Consider the following 15215-nt stretch of genomic DNA (forward strand, 5'->3'; position numbering starts at 1 on the left):
GCTCGACAATGCAAAGTTGGTTTTCAAATCGTTTTTATGCAAAGAGTGCTGCGCGAGTGCGGCTGCACTTTGAAATATTGACATCTGAGGAAAATGTTGTCAGAGACGGCGAGGCTGGTGCGGCATGTACTTACGTATTTTGTCATCGGCTCGTTGTTGGCTTCCATACATCATTTCAAACCAGACGTCGTGGTCAACGCGAGGATGAGAACGCTACCAATTCTCAATTTATGCCGCGCCCTAGAAGCAAATTCAGGGCCTATACCCCTTCACTTTTCACTGACTTCGTGAAAGAACATCCCAGGCCATTATCCAAAACCTCGTAGCGAGTCTCCCCAAGCAAACTTGCATTTCGAACACGCGGCTTCTAGTGGCGTTTGAGCTTCCAGGGACCGGTCAATGTGACAGGCAGAAAGGTGATCGGCGGATGGTGTACACGCCTACTTCATGACCGTTTGCAGCCTGAGCTAAGAACTCGGCTGTCGCCTTCGATGCTGCATTTGAAAAAATAGAGAATTCTCATAACGAAGAGATGCGTACGGAGAGCTTGAAGATAGTCATCAGGCACGTTGTATAGAGTAAAGCATACGACGTGACATGGGAAAACGTGCATTGCATGAACAACGCAAGGAGTACACGCCCTTCATTGCGCGCAGGAGTGTTTTGTGCAATTGTCAAACGCCAAGTCCATGCTTGCATCCTTTTATAAGGGTGTCCTCTTGATCCTCAAACAGCATTCCAACCCTTGGAAAGCTTCATCTTCTCCAGCAACAGCTCGTCCAGAATGCCTAACGTCCTCGGTGTCATTGTTCTTGCTCGCAACGGCGACAGACTTGGCTATGTCCAAGATCCAAACACATATTTATCCTCTTCGACGCATCTCACTCCCTTGGGTGCTGTCCAGTCCCACCAGCTCGGTTCCTATCTCAGGTCAACCTATCTCAACCCCTCATCCCCATCTTACATCACCGGACTCAACCCCGACCTTGCAGACCCCCGACAGGTCAAGGTTCGAGCCAAAGCCGGCGGAGAAGGCGATCCAGTCTTCGACTCTACCATCGCGCTCCTTCAAGGCCTCTTCCCACCCACCCCACGCAACACCATCGTTCTCGCTAACGAGACCGTCGTCACCGCACCGCTTGGAGGGTACCAGTATGTTCCCGTCGAGACCGTAGAACCTGGAAACGATAGGTCTCTCGAGCCATGGACTTCCTGCCCCGCGTTCCTCAAGCACGTCGCACAGGTCTACGCCTCCGACGAATTCAAAGCCAAGGAGAAAGAAGTTGCCACTGTAGGATTCTTTAACACGGTCAAGGACTACGTTTTTGGTCGCGAGCGAAGCCTGAAGAACATCGTAAGTCCCACCTGTCTCCTGTATGTCTACGCACGCTAATGCAATCGGTTAGTGGAACATCTACGACTTCATGCAGACCCAACTCACATACAACCAAACGTACGCCTATCGCCTCCCCCCCTCGCTCATTCATACCGCTCGTGCTCTCGCGAACTTCCACCAAGACGCAGTATTCTCCGACGACAGCATCAACGGTATCGGTAACATCGCTGCTCGCACTCTTTTGCATACCATCCTGGCTTCCCTCGAGCGCATCGCCTTCGACGGAGACCCGTTGCAGCTCCTCCTCATCGAGTCATCCTACCATCCCTTCATTTCCTTCTTCCACGCGACCGACATCGTCGACACGTACCCAGAATTGAAGGGTATCCGTAAGTTGTTCTCTTCCCTGAGTCATTGCTCATTAACCAACCAAGCCAACACACAGCGGACCCTGCCTCTAGCTTGATGATTGAACTCATCCGCGGCGCACCCCCCGACACACGCGACTTCCTCCGCTTCAAGTTCACCAACGGCTCCCACCCCGCCCAGACCGTGCACGTCTTCGGTCACAGGGGGGACATCCCCCTCACCGAGTTCATCTACAAGAGTCAGGACTCCATCATCTCGAACAACCGTCAATGGAGGGAAGTCTGTAACGGCAACTCCGCTTCTGCCTCCGTCTTCACAACCGAAAACTTGAACGTCAACGCCCTCTTGGCTCTTGGCGTGTTCATCTTTGCCTTGTTTGGGCTTGGATTGTCGTTCAAGTGGAAGGCGAACAAGAAGAGGGGCGTCAAGCTCGCGGGTGAAGAGGTGAGTCCTTGCAATACGTATGGATATGGAGCTTGCGACAGCGGCGTAGGACCTGTACACTTCACGACCTCTTCGTCGCATACTGACTTGTACTTTCCATAGACGACCCTCCAAGTGGCGGAGAAAAACGTTGACACTGTTAGGTTCGTCTAAATTGATAATGTCCTCGTGAACGGATGCTGTATTTCTTGGACTGAAAACAATCACTTGCATAAATACTAGCTTGGCCTAGTTATATCTTTACGCACCTTTATCATATACGATCGTCATGATCATCGCAAGCGTTCTTTTATCTTCATCATCTTTCAATATTGCCATAGTTGGAGCGCAAGACGACACGCTGTTGCCTGAGCCGCAAATGCAGCGAGAAGTATCGCAGACATTGCCTACGTTGAATTTGAAGCTGACAGCTCGATTGAGAATTCATGGGTTAGGTTCGTGTAAATTGACTGTAACGCCGTTAACGGATGCTGCGTTTCTTGGACTGTAAACAATCACTCGCATAAATACTAGCTTTGGTCTAGTTATACCTTTACGCACCTTTATCATATACAATCGTCGTGATCGTCACAAGTATTCTTTTATCTTCACCATCTTGCAGCGCGGGTATCGCAAACATGGCCGACGTTGCGATTGATCCTGATAGCTCGATTGAGAATTCATGCGAAGTTTCGTTACGGCTTGGTTACGGCTTACTAATGTGGACGAAACAGTGGCCCATGACATGTGATCCCCGATTCTTTCCGAAGAATGAGGAAACCACATAAAGAGTTCAAGTTATAGGGCTCGCTACTGATCATGAGAGTACTGATGCTTGTCGGTCGGTCGGAAAGAAAAAGAAAAGAAGAGGGAGAGGGGGAGGGGAAAGATTCGAAGAAACATATTTTGTAGCTTAGAAAATAATGAATCCCAGGCAGTTTTGAAGTCTCTCCGAGTGTTGACGGATGACGGTGAAAGAAAGACGGGAAAATCTACTTCGGATGCCGGAGGTACAAAAAATAGGCCGACAAGCGGCAGGACCCGCTCTACCTTGTCACTTGCTTGTCACGGCGACCGAGTCGTCGGCCAATCGGAAAGTGCAAGTTATCGCTCCAATAACACGCCCATCCTCGCATACATTCTAGAGTTAAGGATTTGCTCTCTGCCACTTGCTGACCGTATCATCATCGTTCACTTTCTACCGGCCTCTTTTCTCATGTTCGTGTCGAATCACTTCCTGAAGGAAAATGTCAACAAAATCTCTATCACAGCCAAAATCAATAACCGCCGTTCTCGTCTGTTCCCGCTAAGGTTCTGCCGGCTCCCGTCTAGTCCTGCGACAGAACCCCAAATGATTCGTTGGCAATGTACTATAGAGTCACCAGGTCAAGATCCACGGCGAGCGACGCCTCGTCCTGCCTGTCGCTTCAACCTCATCAAGGTCGTTGACGGACATTAGTATCATTCAAGGGAGGAGGATGCCTCATAGCTGTGTAAGATGTCAGGTACAAGGTCCAATATTTTCCAAGAATCAAGGGACTAATTCTGATAACCTGAATATTTTTCAGCTCAATCTCAAGCTGAGGATATTGACATCTAAGCTAAGCCACTGCCTCCGACTTTGTGAACTTATCGTCGAGGGTATTGTGTAATGTAATGCGTATTTTCAACCGTTGTTTTCGTCTCAAACTTATTAGGCAGCCGTGGAAGCAGAAGATATAACAAAAGCCTGATAGAGGTTGTTGGTGGTAAGTGCACATTCGTCTAGATCTCCCATTCCCCTTCATCGATATGCAGGTCTTTCTTCAGATCTCATGTACATTCTTGGGCACTCTTGTGGCCTACGGATTGTATCAGCTCGTCAAAAACTTTTATCTCGAGTATACTTTCCCTCTCAGTGACCTTCCTGGCCTGAAAGTCTGAGCTTTTTTTCAGGGAATTTGAATGATTCTTATCGCCACAGTCAACCGAGATGAAGCCCTGTGGGGCGAAGATGCGAGAGCATTCAAGTTCGTCCTGGCTGACTTATGTATCGGTCTACCGTCACTGACCATAGGACATCAGACCAGAAGATGAGAAAAGATTCCTGATACAGTAAAGTCCATACCTGGTGTATGGGGAAACTTTTGTCATTCATTGGTGGTCCTTGTTCGTGCATTGGGTATCGCTTCTCTCTGGTGGAGTATGTGCTATGCGTTTTAGTCTTTCGCGCTCGCTTCTGACCAACCTGGCATAGGATGAAAGCTATTCTCTTCACTCTCATAAGGGCATTCGAATTCAAATTAGCCGTCCCGGGAGCGGAAATCGCGAAAAGGACCGTTATCGTGCAACGCCGTTGCTCAGGAGTAATCCTGATGCCGGAAAGTTGGAACCAAATGCCCATTATACTCAAACCATACCAGAAGGTGTGAAGAATGGTGCATGGACTTTCGGCTCCCTCAGGCTGTGTCAATAATGTATAGTTTATACAACAATGAACATTGAATATACCGATGTTTCTGTTCGGAGCCGGCGCGAGGGGATAACTTTGGCGGGGATCGCGTCTTTTTGTAAATAGCATCATCCCCACTTCGTTTTGAGCCACGATTTTCAACTACATGGTTAATCTCAATATATTCAATTTATTTACACAAGGATTATGAAGGACAAGAAAGAAACGCCCTCAAGAATTTTTTTCGAGCGCGTGGGGCCCACCTGCCCAGTATGGGCATGGCAGATAATTGCCGAACCCAGCGGAACCGACTGTAAACCATTCGTGGCGTCTCTGCCTGTGACCCACTACCCAGTCTTCTTTTAACATCTCATGCAACCGCATCTTCTTGGTCCTGATTCTTGTTTTCCCTCGTAATACTCACCTCGACTCACTTCTCTTCTTGGATGAAAGCCGGTCCATATCACGCCCTGTGCGCGCTAAGGTTGTACCGAAGGGTTATCTCGTCTGGTTACCAAAGGGTGAGGGTAGCACATGTGCGTATGTCTGCTCCATTCTCTCTCCGGGTATATGTACTTATTGATCAGATCCATAGATGCCATTGTCTTTCACTTTCCCTGCTCCGTTGCACATTTGAGGATCCGAAATCTTATCGAGATGATTGACTCCCTTGAAGTGGTACTAGAGTTCGCAACGGGCTCATGCAACTAGGCGATGCATTTTTCTCCTCACAATATCTGCCAGTGACTCGTTTTCGTTCTCTAATCCGATTAAAAAGAAGCTTCGGAATGTCGATCTCTTGTACGTTTACGCTTGCTTTCGTATCTATAACTTCATTTACTAATTTTCGCTCCCTAAACTAGTAGTGCGATACGAACCACAACTCAGCGTCACCATCGTCACACCGCTCCTGCATCACGTTCTTCCCAATCAAAATTTCAATTCTGTCCAGCTCACAGCGATGTAATAGACGGCGCGCGCAACGCGTATGGCCTCTCAGATCCATCGTTGTCGATACCGGACATTAATATTCCTCCACGGTCAATAGGCCCTCCAGATCTCCGAAAGTAAAGATGTATGATGATTATACGATGGAACTATTCTACGGCGATTACAGCGGTATCACGACCGATACGACGGTGCAATCCTACAGAGCGAAACCCAATGTTCAAAGATGTATAGCAATTAACTCCCCACGTCAATCCTGATACCAAAGGCGCATATTTTGGCGCCGCCCTGCGACATTTGGTGTCTGGAGTGGTGTCTGAGGACGGCGCCGGAGCTGGCGACGTAGCAGAGCCTTACCGAGATGCACGTATGTTGCTCCTTCTTTCAACACACCTGACCTCAGAGTTTTGATGAGCAAACTCGTGAAGACACCACGCCACACCTTTGTACCGTCCTCCTTTCTTCGGAGACATGCTTGCGCACGCTCGTTCTCTTTGCACGCTGCTACCATAACATGGGAATCCATGTCCGGGACCCAGTCCTTTGAGAAGAGGGTCTGACGACCAAGGAGGTCCGTAAGGCCTTCTTCAGCAGCACGGAGCATGTCCTCAAGCGAGGTATATTTCGGCGGGGGAGCAGCCCGCTCTCTCGAATATGTTCGGGTTATGCTTCCAGCATGACAGCAGTCTAGAAGGACGGTGATGCGATGCCCTTTGGCACGGGAGAGTTCAGAGAGGATGGTGTTGAGCTCCCAGTCGCTAATATCAGGAATAGGATCGTCACTGCTGTCAAGGGTATCGCGGTCTATGGGACAAAATGCCTCAACAAATTTTGGAGGGGATTTACAGTCATGCTCCGTATCGTAATCAGAGTCATTTTCCTCCCCACCGTAATCAGAGTCATTGTCGTGGTCGTCTTCTGACACTGGATAGCGGTAGCCATGTCCAGCGGCGAAGATGATGATGGGATCACCGTGCTTGATCTCATCGTTGTTGATGAGACTGCGAAGGAGGGACAGAATATTTCTGCGGGAGGGGATGAAAGATGCTTCGGCTGATGCGTTACTATTGTTCCTCGGTCCAAGAAGAAGTTGGATTCTCCCCTTAGGCACGGCGAGGTCTTTGACGAGGTAGTCCGCCATTGCTAAGGCATCCTCCACACAACCGTCCAATGGGTAGGTCGAATACCCGTCGATCCCAATGAGAGCAGCCCAAATTCGACTAGAGTCAGGGCGTGGCTGTAACTACAAATTTCTTCATCAACGATTTGGGTCAATGAAAATAGGTGTATACCCACATCCGGCATTTCAATGACGTCAATATCGTGCTCGTTTACTCGAGCTCTTGGGGGGGGGGGGGAGTGATTTGTCGTGGTGTTGTTAGTCTAGACTCTAGTTACGTGGGTGAGTATATGTTCACTTGGGGACCGTGTAGCACTGCAGAACGTTGTCTTTAAGTACTTACGGGAAGGGACCCACTGTCTTTAATTAACGATCGTACACCTACGCGTCGTTCGTATTTCCGGACCGGTTGAATTTCATGTTTCTATCCCTTGTTGATATTTCGCAGAAGTAAGAGATAGAAGTTGTTTGTATATAGCTGGAGGACTCTCAAACCACATACCTAGGAGTTTGAGTAAGAATCCATGCCGTTATTAAGCCATCATCGAAATACTGGCAACATAGGGGTCAATAATCCTCAATATCCTTGCAGGTGTAATAACTCATTGAGCTTCTACTTTCGGGTAAAACCACGTGGTTTACAGTCTCTTAGGACAGTAATTAACAGTTTATATGTTCTATATCCCAGCTACATTGTGAGAGTGACGAGAAATGAGCAACTTTCTGTGATTTTGTCTTGATTTGGACACATCAGGTGACATCCCCGATTGGCAAGAAATGCCGAGCTGTCGACAATCAAGCGCGCGCGCAGTGCTTACGTCCGTCGACGGAGCAGTACTGCATGTGCATGTAGGGAGGAAACCCAAGGTCGACCATGACGCTGCCAAAATTCCAACAATGTGAAACCGGCAGGGCATGATGCGTGACGGTTTGTACAATAAGAAACTGTATTAACCAGTGATGGGGGCAAAATAGGAAACCCAACCGGGGCTCCGTGATGCGTGACGGTTTCCTCCCTACATGTACGTACAGTATGCATGGAACCTGGACTCCATCCCTCGACGATACACGTGGCCTTGAGAGACATTTGAACTGACTAAAAATGGTTTTTTTTTCCAGCCTTAAGAATGTGTAAGTAGCGTGTTGAACTGTCGCTACTTTGAACTGTTTCGTGTGTCAAAATTCGTTGCACCACTAGGGCCCGTCGCAAGCGCCAACGGTGGCCTTGCTTGATGAGGGAGCCTTGGGTTTGAAGTCGTAGTTGAAGCATCGCGTATTCTAATACTTAGACTCATTCCACTTTATATAAAGCGCAAAAAGCTCGCTCGGCGGCTGCGTTGCAGCCGCCAGCTTGCATTTTGCATGAATGGTACTCAAGTCGAACTATTGAAGCCTACTTGTCAGTGATACGGTAGGTAGGTAGTTAGTATTGACAGTGTCCACACAATGAATATCGGTTCCAGACATTATTTACACAGTAGTGGCAATCTGTTCAAGTAGAATCTACATCGTATATACCCACCATCACCACCGTGGTGGTGCATAGAGGCATCACAAAACATCCCAACTTGAAGGTTATCCAGGCCTATGTGAGCGGATTGGGTAGACTTGAAAAACATGAGAAGGCAAGGGCGGCCTACAGAATTTGGGTCTGTCCTTTCTGCATTGAAGCCTGAGGCTCAGCGTGAACATACTGAGGTGCGCAAGGGCGAGGGCAAGGGGGTTGCGGCCCGGCAAGCCGGCACATCGGGTTGGTCGGTCGGTCGGTCCAAAAGGTCCTTAAAAATTTTTTGCCCCCTCTTGTAAAATAGCATCCAGAGACCCTAGACACTGCTGGAGGTGTTTATTTCAGCTAATATATGATATTCATGACTTAACATGGCTAAAAAAGCGCCGGAAAAGCGGTCAAAATGATGTCGAAGGCTCAAAACGCCAAGGGCATGCTGCCGGATATCGGCAGGATTACTGAGAATGGAGTACCGGCTGTAAAAATATTTGGTCAAGTTCGACGGATCCAAAATTGGAAGGGTCTGTCATGTACAGTAGGACAGTGTTGTTACTAGCAGACAAAAATCATATACTATCAACGTTTAGATTGAGGATGAGAGAACTAAGTATGCGGAAAGCTCGCACTGGCGGATGACTCCGACACGGAGTGATTACACAATGTTTCCTTTGTGGGTATGTTTTTCCCACGGAGGTCGGTCGGTCGGTCCATCGAGGCCTTAAAAATTTTTTCGACCCGATATGATTTTTTCGGTTTTTGCGACCCCCTTGGGCGAGGGATAACATTGGTGTTTGGTAGTATTAGCTTCCGAAGTTACAGCTTTCGGGGAGAGTGACTAGCTAGTATTTGGTAGTATTATTTTCCAAAGTTACAGTTTTCGGGTACCTCGGCCATACTTCAAAAGGAAGGCTCTCACCATGGATAGACCTTCTTTTCAAGCAAGGTAATACCGATGCATTTCAATGAGACATACTCTTGAGAACCATCAGCAGCCTTGCCCATACGGTATATGGTACGGATACAGACGGTGCACAACCAACTCTGTAAACTCGTGCATCAGAGGGAGGTAGGTGGTATTACACGGCACGGTCCACCGGGCATAGATAATGCAGGATTAGTACACTAAGGGCGGATGATGCCCAAATGATGTCAAACGATTGTCAACGCTGCCACCGGCATCACCGAAGGGTGGACCAGCGCCATCCTACCTGTGCTGCTCATTGACCGACACAGCAGCTCAGGCAGTGTTCTTCTGAATTTGGGTTGATTTGTCCAGTTGCATTCACAGGAGTGCCTATCTTTTCGAGTCTTGAGTTGGTAATGTCATAGTCACTGTGTCTAGTGAGCGGGAGGGCAGAGTGAGCGCAGCATCGGTGCCGGGATAGGAAAGTGGAAAGTGTTGCGATTGGCCGACTACGTTACATAAGCAACCCAGCTAGGTAAACATACACTAACTCGCCGGCTCTTCGTAAGATAAGAAGGCCGGGATGTACGTTGACATGCTGAGTAATCCGAGTTGAACAGACTTGAACGGCGGGCTGTGGAGCGGATCTAAGTAGCCAGAGGCACACGAACGAGCCCTAACACTCTAGTGTAACAACCATGTACTTAATTATCTACTGATACCTCCAACCAGACCATAGGCCGAGCTCGCAGTCAACTTTATGTTGCTGGTTAGAGCCTAAGATTCAGCCAGAGGCCTCAAGGGCTGCCACAGTGTGCAGCCCTTCAATGGGGTCGATATATTGATAACCAATTTTCATCGCGCGATGATGATATCCAGCTCGTTCAGGGTACTGTAGGCAATATCCAGTAGAACTATTAAAGTTACGCTGACTCGGTGTCAGCCGTATGACAGAAAAATAAAAATCGCGGGGAGAGGGCAGGAACAATGCTGATACGAAGGGTCATTGGGCAGAATGGCATGGCAGTTCATCCACATCACAATGGAAGCAGATATCGGCCCATAGCGCACGCAAAGATCATGAAGGCAAAAAACTCTCCACATGGTAATCAGGCGATGGATCAACCTGCGCCTTTTTCCCTTCAAAAATCACTGCAAGGCAGCGCAACGACCGTCAGACAAATTTTAGTAGATGCATAAAAGACGGAGTCCAAGTTGAGGAAGGGGGCCGAGAAACTGCAGCAAAGGCTAGTGCCAACGATGATGGTCGATGGTAGATCCTCGCCCACCGTAGAGGCTCTCGTAAACAAGTAGGTTAATGTTCCGCAATCTTGAGGAACGCAGTGATCAGAATCGGTGCAGAGCACAAGCGATTGAAATATCACGAAGAATGGAACCTTCGAGGGGCAATCAGGGTAGGAAATCAGCCTGTGGTCGATTTTTTAATATTTTCACTGCTGAGCAGCGCAGTCGCAGTCGCAGTCATGGCGATGATGGTGTTGTAGTGGAAGAGGCGTCCTGACCCGTCTGTGAGTAAACGGATTTTGTGTCGAGAATTTGATTTTTTATGTTCTGGAAGTTCCGTTCGCTGCCCGAATATGAGCATCCTCTCCTTGGTTTCTTCCGTCCTCTTGTTACTCATTGAAAGAAATTGCGCTTCTGACGATAGCATTTACCATCAATTCAAGAGCCCGATAGCACTGAAAAACACTCCACATACCATTCAGGCTCCTGCAAAACTATGTTTCAGCTTCCAACATCGAATACTCCCTCTTTTCCAGGCATATTTCGCTCCAGCTAGTAGTGTTTTGTGCAACTCGACTCTCGAGTTTGGGGGCCATCACATACGTATACATATGTGTGGCAGGATCGAGTCCTACGGTCCTTAGCAAGGTACAATCCAAGGCTCAGTGCAAGACAAATTAATTTGGATATTTATTATCAATAAATACACACTGTTACAATTCGGCCTTGACTTGCACGTTGTCCACTTGCCACCACCCGCACGGGCCGAGCCTCCACCCCAGTGCATCACGGAAATTGGTAGAGGCTGCGCTAGGGTCTGTCCTAGGTTGCGGACCCTACCGCAGCGTACTAAAGGCATGATCAGAGTTAGAAAAGGAGGATGAATATGAAGGAATACCCACGAGCATCAGCCTCCAGATTAGTAGTCAATTACTGACAGCGATTACTGTGTCTGTTTGTCGGAGACCCATTGCAATTCCTCCTCATCGAGTCATCCTACCATCCCTTCATTTCCTTCTTCCATGCGACCGACATCGTCGACACGTACCCAGAACTGAAGGCTATCCATAAGTTGTTCTCTTCCCTGAGTTATTGCTCATTAACCAACCTGATCCACAGCGGACCCCGCCTCTAGCTTGATGATCGAACTCATCCGCGGCGCGCCCCCCGACACACGCGACTTCCTCCGCTTCAAGTTCACCAAAGGCTCCCACCCCGCCCAGACCGTGCACGTCTTCGGCCACAGGGGAGACATCCCCCTCACCGAGTTCATCTACAAGAGTCAGGATTCCATCATCTCGAATAACCGTCAATGGAGGGAGGTCTGTAACGGCAATTCCGCTTCTGCTGCTTCCGTCTTTTCGATCGAAAACTTGAACGTCAACGCCCTCTTGGCTCTCGGCGTGTTCATCTTTGCCTTGTTTGCGCTTGGATTGTCGTTCAAGTGGAGGGCGAAAAAGAAAAGGGGCGTCAAGCTTGCGGGTGAAGAGGTGAGTACTTGCAATCCGTATGGATATGGTGCTTGCAACAGTGGCGTAGGACCTGTACACTTCACGACCTCTTCGTCGCATACTGACTTGTACTTTCCATAGACAACCCTCCAGGTGGCGGAGAAAAACCTTGACACTGTTAGGTTCGTCTAAACTGACCATGTCATCGTAAACGGATGCTGTATTTCTTGGACTGAAAACAATTACTTGCATAAATACTAGCTTTTGGCCTAGTTATACCTTTACGCACATTTATCATATACGATCGTCGTGATCATCGCAAGCATTCTTTTATCTTTATCTTCCAGTACTGCTGCATAGTGGGAGGAAGTTGAGTACGAGTTTGTCGTCGATGGGGAAAGTTTGTTGCCAGAGGAGGTAGTCCCGTAGGGGTTGAGCCGCGTTCTCTATGAAGAATGGCCATGGCGTTTGGTAGTCTCTCGTCTTCTTGCCGTTCTAGTCGGTCTTCGAAATGGAGATCTTGTAGTTACCCTTCTCAACCTGGAGGTTGTCAATAAACGCCTTAACGTCCTGCTTCAGCATCGTGTAGGTCTGGTAGAATTTTGGGCCCGCTCCATAGGGGATGACTGCAAGGAATGCGCTGCTCTCCTGTCGTAGTACCGTCTTCTGGCCTAGGCTCAGGTCTTCGACCAGCTTTCGGAAAGATATGTGCATCCTAGGATAGGCGGCGTCGGTGAATAAGGCCTCGAGGACACCCGTTATGCGCAAGGTTCCTGCAGTTTTGTGCCACTCCGGCTTTTGCGGCATTAATCGGTCCTCGCGGGGTGGGTGGCAGGTGTTCGTTGGACTCGACGTCGGCTCGTGCTGGATTGCCTGTATATCCGGCATGGGTTGGGATGTTACCAGGGGTTTTCAGCCATTGTGCGTTGCATCTAGCCTGGCAAGCCGCTTTATAGATACTCGCGGAACTCGTACCTGTGTATAAAGCCTGGTACCCAGGGCGGGGGGTATATTGGTAGGGTCCGAAAGTTTTTGTGGGCCCCAAGGGCCTTTGTATTTGGTCATAAATTGAAGCTATATGCATTTCAAGATATCTAGAGTACATACAAAAGTGGCGATCCCTAGAGAGGACGAGAAAACGCACTGATTTTAATGGTAAAATGGCAGGGCGACGAGATTTCCTCCCTACAAAATTTCAAGCGGAGTCTCAAAATGGTCAACTTTTGGACCCAAATGCCCCCGCCCTGGGTTCCAGGCTACGTGGTGTTTGCTGGTCACGTTTTATTTTAGGCAACTGCCAGAGCGATTTGCTGGTTTGAACTACCAACGTTGCGGAGGACGTTCTCCTCGATTTCCATTACTCGCTAGTGTATCTCGTCGTAGGTGGCTATCACGCTTGGGAGGGTTTCGCCTCGGCCTTCTAGAGTGCCTCGGGACGGGTTGGCCACGACAGTGTGTCTTCCACCATCGTCTAGCTCGACTAACTGCGAGCTCTTTCTCCTCATACATAGTTGGAGACGTCTGTTAGCTTCCCTGTTTGCAGGTGCTAGTCCCTTGAACCACGTAGAGGCTAGACGCCGGACTGCCACTGGTGGGGTCACTGGTCCTTGTTCAAGGCTCCATGAAGGTTCTTCCAGATGCTCTTCAAGACTTCTTCACCCCAAGGACGACGCGTTCTCAACGTGTCTTCTCTCCTTGGGAGGGGCCCGTTATAACGACATCCAACCCAGGGTTTGATCTTGACGCTGTTGTACGGTGTCGTGTAGAGGAGGAGGACGCACTCGACGCCTACGATCCCTTTGGCCAATCACCCCTCTCGTCGCCCCCGAGCACCCCATGTATCAGCCGTGTACCATCTCCCAATGCCGACCCTCTCACAGAGCCACCGCCATCGACCCCGGCAACCTTGCATCCGACGGATGCAAGTACATCTCAGACCCACAGCAAGAGTCGCAACAATCGCAAACGCAAACGACGCGAGACGAAAGCCGAGCACAACTCTAGCCTCCATCAGGACGTTCCGCCCCGTTTGAGGAGCAAACACACGCATGCTACCGAACCTCTAGTCACCGCGTTCGACATCGACGATGCACCCCATGCCTCCTCGGGATATATAGGTTTAGTGGAGGAATCGTGGAAGCGGGAGCATACATTGGATGAACTAACGGGGCCCAAGTTTAACTTCCGGCACTATGGGTGGCAAGGCCGGTAAGTCCCTGTCTATTTCTTGACCGTATTCATCCTGATCGACCGATGATTAGCGTGGCCACCCCTATAGTTGATCAGCAGGGACGCGTCATCGCAGTCCTGGCAGGGCATCCGGACGATCCCGACTGGGATTCTGTGCACAACGAAGCGGCGGAGGCTCTTGAAACACTTCGACCCAAGTGCAAACTCGCCCAGGAGCAGCGCAAACATCGAAGGGGCAGGTTCGGTGCTCTTAGCTATGGAATATCGTATGGCGGTGGCCAAACTGTAAGTCAGTAACCCCTGGGTGGTGAACTTGGCCCTGACAATTACCTCAGCATCCGCAGAACCTACATCATAACGACGCCAATACATCTGTTCCGCTCACCCTGGTCAACTGCATCGCGTTCATGCGCCTTGCTGCATTCGGGAGCTGTAAGTCTAAACCCACTTGAGAGTCACCAGCATCCAGCCTCATAATGACCTCAGCTGCGTTCGCCACTTGGGCTCCAAGGACGTTTGCCTATTACGCAACACACCTTCATGCTCTCCTCCTGCACGACGCTAGTCTCATTCGTAATTGGCTCAGCAGTATCTTCGCCGCCGCGACCTTTAACTTCGGACCACGTACCTGCTGCTTTCGCCACACAGACTCAGGCAACCTGCCATTTGGATGGTGCGTCATCACAGCCCTTGGAAATTTCAATCCTCAAAGGGGTGGCCATCTCGTTTTGTGGGATTTGAAGTTGGTTATCGATTTCCCCCCCAGTTCCAGCATCCTAATTCCCTCTGCCATCCTCAGTCACTCCAACACCAAGATCGGCAAGGGAGAACGACGATATTCCTTCACTCAGTACAGTGCTGGCGGGCTTTTCCGATGGGTTGACTATGGCTTTAGGTCGAGCGAGGAGTATCGGGCATCGTTGCAAGGGGAGGAGCTCATCCGTGCGGAGGAGGAATGCGCTGCGCGTTGGTCGATGGGTTTGGATATGTTCTCCACCCTTGATGAACTTAGAACTTCTACATGATTGTGTTGGAGGATATCCGTTCGTATACCCGTAGTATGTTTCCTTTCAATCGTCACTCATTCTTATTTATATATATTTACCTACCCCTTTCCCTTCGTCATATATTTCAACCGTAGTTACCCGAACACCTCAGACTGAGGTGTGTATACCATACAACGCTCGTTATTATATACGTATTCACATTCGTTCATAGCTCGTGCTTATATCCTTATTACATTAAGTTGCTACAACATCCTGTATACGCCGTTAACACGCTACTTTGATAC

At 49.2% G+C, this 15215-nt stretch overlaps 6 protein-coding genes across 6 annotated transcripts; 4 read left to right on the plus strand and 2 right to left on the minus strand.

Moving 5' to 3' along the window:
- Positions 1–555: 555 nt before the first annotated feature.
- EV420DRAFT_220587 (histidine phosphatase superfamily) lies at positions 556–2531 on the plus strand. The gene is made up of 5 exons (XM_060481274.1): positions 556–1354; positions 1407–1725; positions 1782–2149; positions 2252–2292; positions 2372–2531. The coding sequence occupies exons 1-5, from the start codon at positions 785–787 to the stop codon at positions 2379–2381; spliced, it is 1308 nt and encodes a 435-aa protein (XP_060332663.1). The 5' UTR covers positions 556–784; the 3' UTR covers positions 2382–2531.
- Positions 2532–4242: 1711 nt separating this feature from the next.
- Positions 4243–4539, plus strand: EV420DRAFT_1268035 (uncharacterized protein; the record flags this gene model as incomplete). Its single annotated transcript, XM_060467420.1, has 2 exons — positions 4243–4310; positions 4365–4539. 2 exons carry the CDS (start codon positions 4243–4245, stop codon positions 4537–4539), a joined length of 243 nt encoding a protein of 80 aa, XP_060332664.1.
- Positions 4540–5757: 1218 nt separating this feature from the next.
- EV420DRAFT_1478384 (uncharacterized protein) lies at positions 5758–7714 on the minus strand (the record flags this gene model as incomplete). Its single annotated transcript, XM_060469491.1, has 4 exons — positions 5758–6750; positions 6971–7008; positions 7446–7572; positions 7658–7714. 4 exons carry the CDS (start codon positions 7712–7714, stop codon positions 5758–5760), a joined length of 1215 nt encoding a protein of 404 aa, XP_060332665.1.
- Positions 7715–11422: 3708 nt separating this feature from the next.
- On the plus strand, positions 11423–11926 carry EV420DRAFT_1478386 (uncharacterized protein; the record flags this gene model as incomplete). The annotated part of the gene is made up of 2 exons (XM_060469492.1): positions 11423–11773; positions 11876–11926. 2 exons carry the CDS (start codon positions 11423–11425, stop codon positions 11924–11926), a joined length of 402 nt encoding a protein of 133 aa, XP_060332666.1.
- Positions 11927–11954: 28 nt separating this feature from the next.
- On the minus strand, positions 11955–12753 carry EV420DRAFT_1533214 (uncharacterized protein). The gene has a single exon (XM_060472752.1). It carries the CDS (start codon positions 12620–12622, stop codon positions 12230–12232), a length of 393 nt encoding a protein of 130 aa, XP_060332667.1. The 5' UTR covers positions 12623–12753; the 3' UTR covers positions 11955–12229.
- Positions 12754–13355: 602 nt separating this feature from the next.
- EV420DRAFT_1641172 (uncharacterized protein) lies at positions 13356–14949 on the plus strand (the record flags this gene model as incomplete). Its single annotated transcript, XM_060477202.1, has 4 exons — positions 13356–13942; positions 13996–14209; positions 14260–14356; positions 14411–14949. The coding sequence occupies 4 exons, from the start codon at positions 13356–13358 to the stop codon at positions 14947–14949; spliced, it is 1437 nt and encodes a 478-aa protein (XP_060332668.1).
- Between the last annotated feature and the right edge of the window lie 266 nt (positions 14950–15215).

The sequence above is a fragment of the Desarmillaria tabescens genome (assembly GCF_030435595.1).
Source record: "Desarmillaria tabescens strain CCBAS 213 chromosome Unknown EV420scaffold_12, whole genome shotgun sequence".
Lineage (NCBI taxonomy): Eukaryota > Fungi > Basidiomycota > Agaricomycetes > Agaricales > Physalacriaceae > Desarmillaria > Desarmillaria tabescens.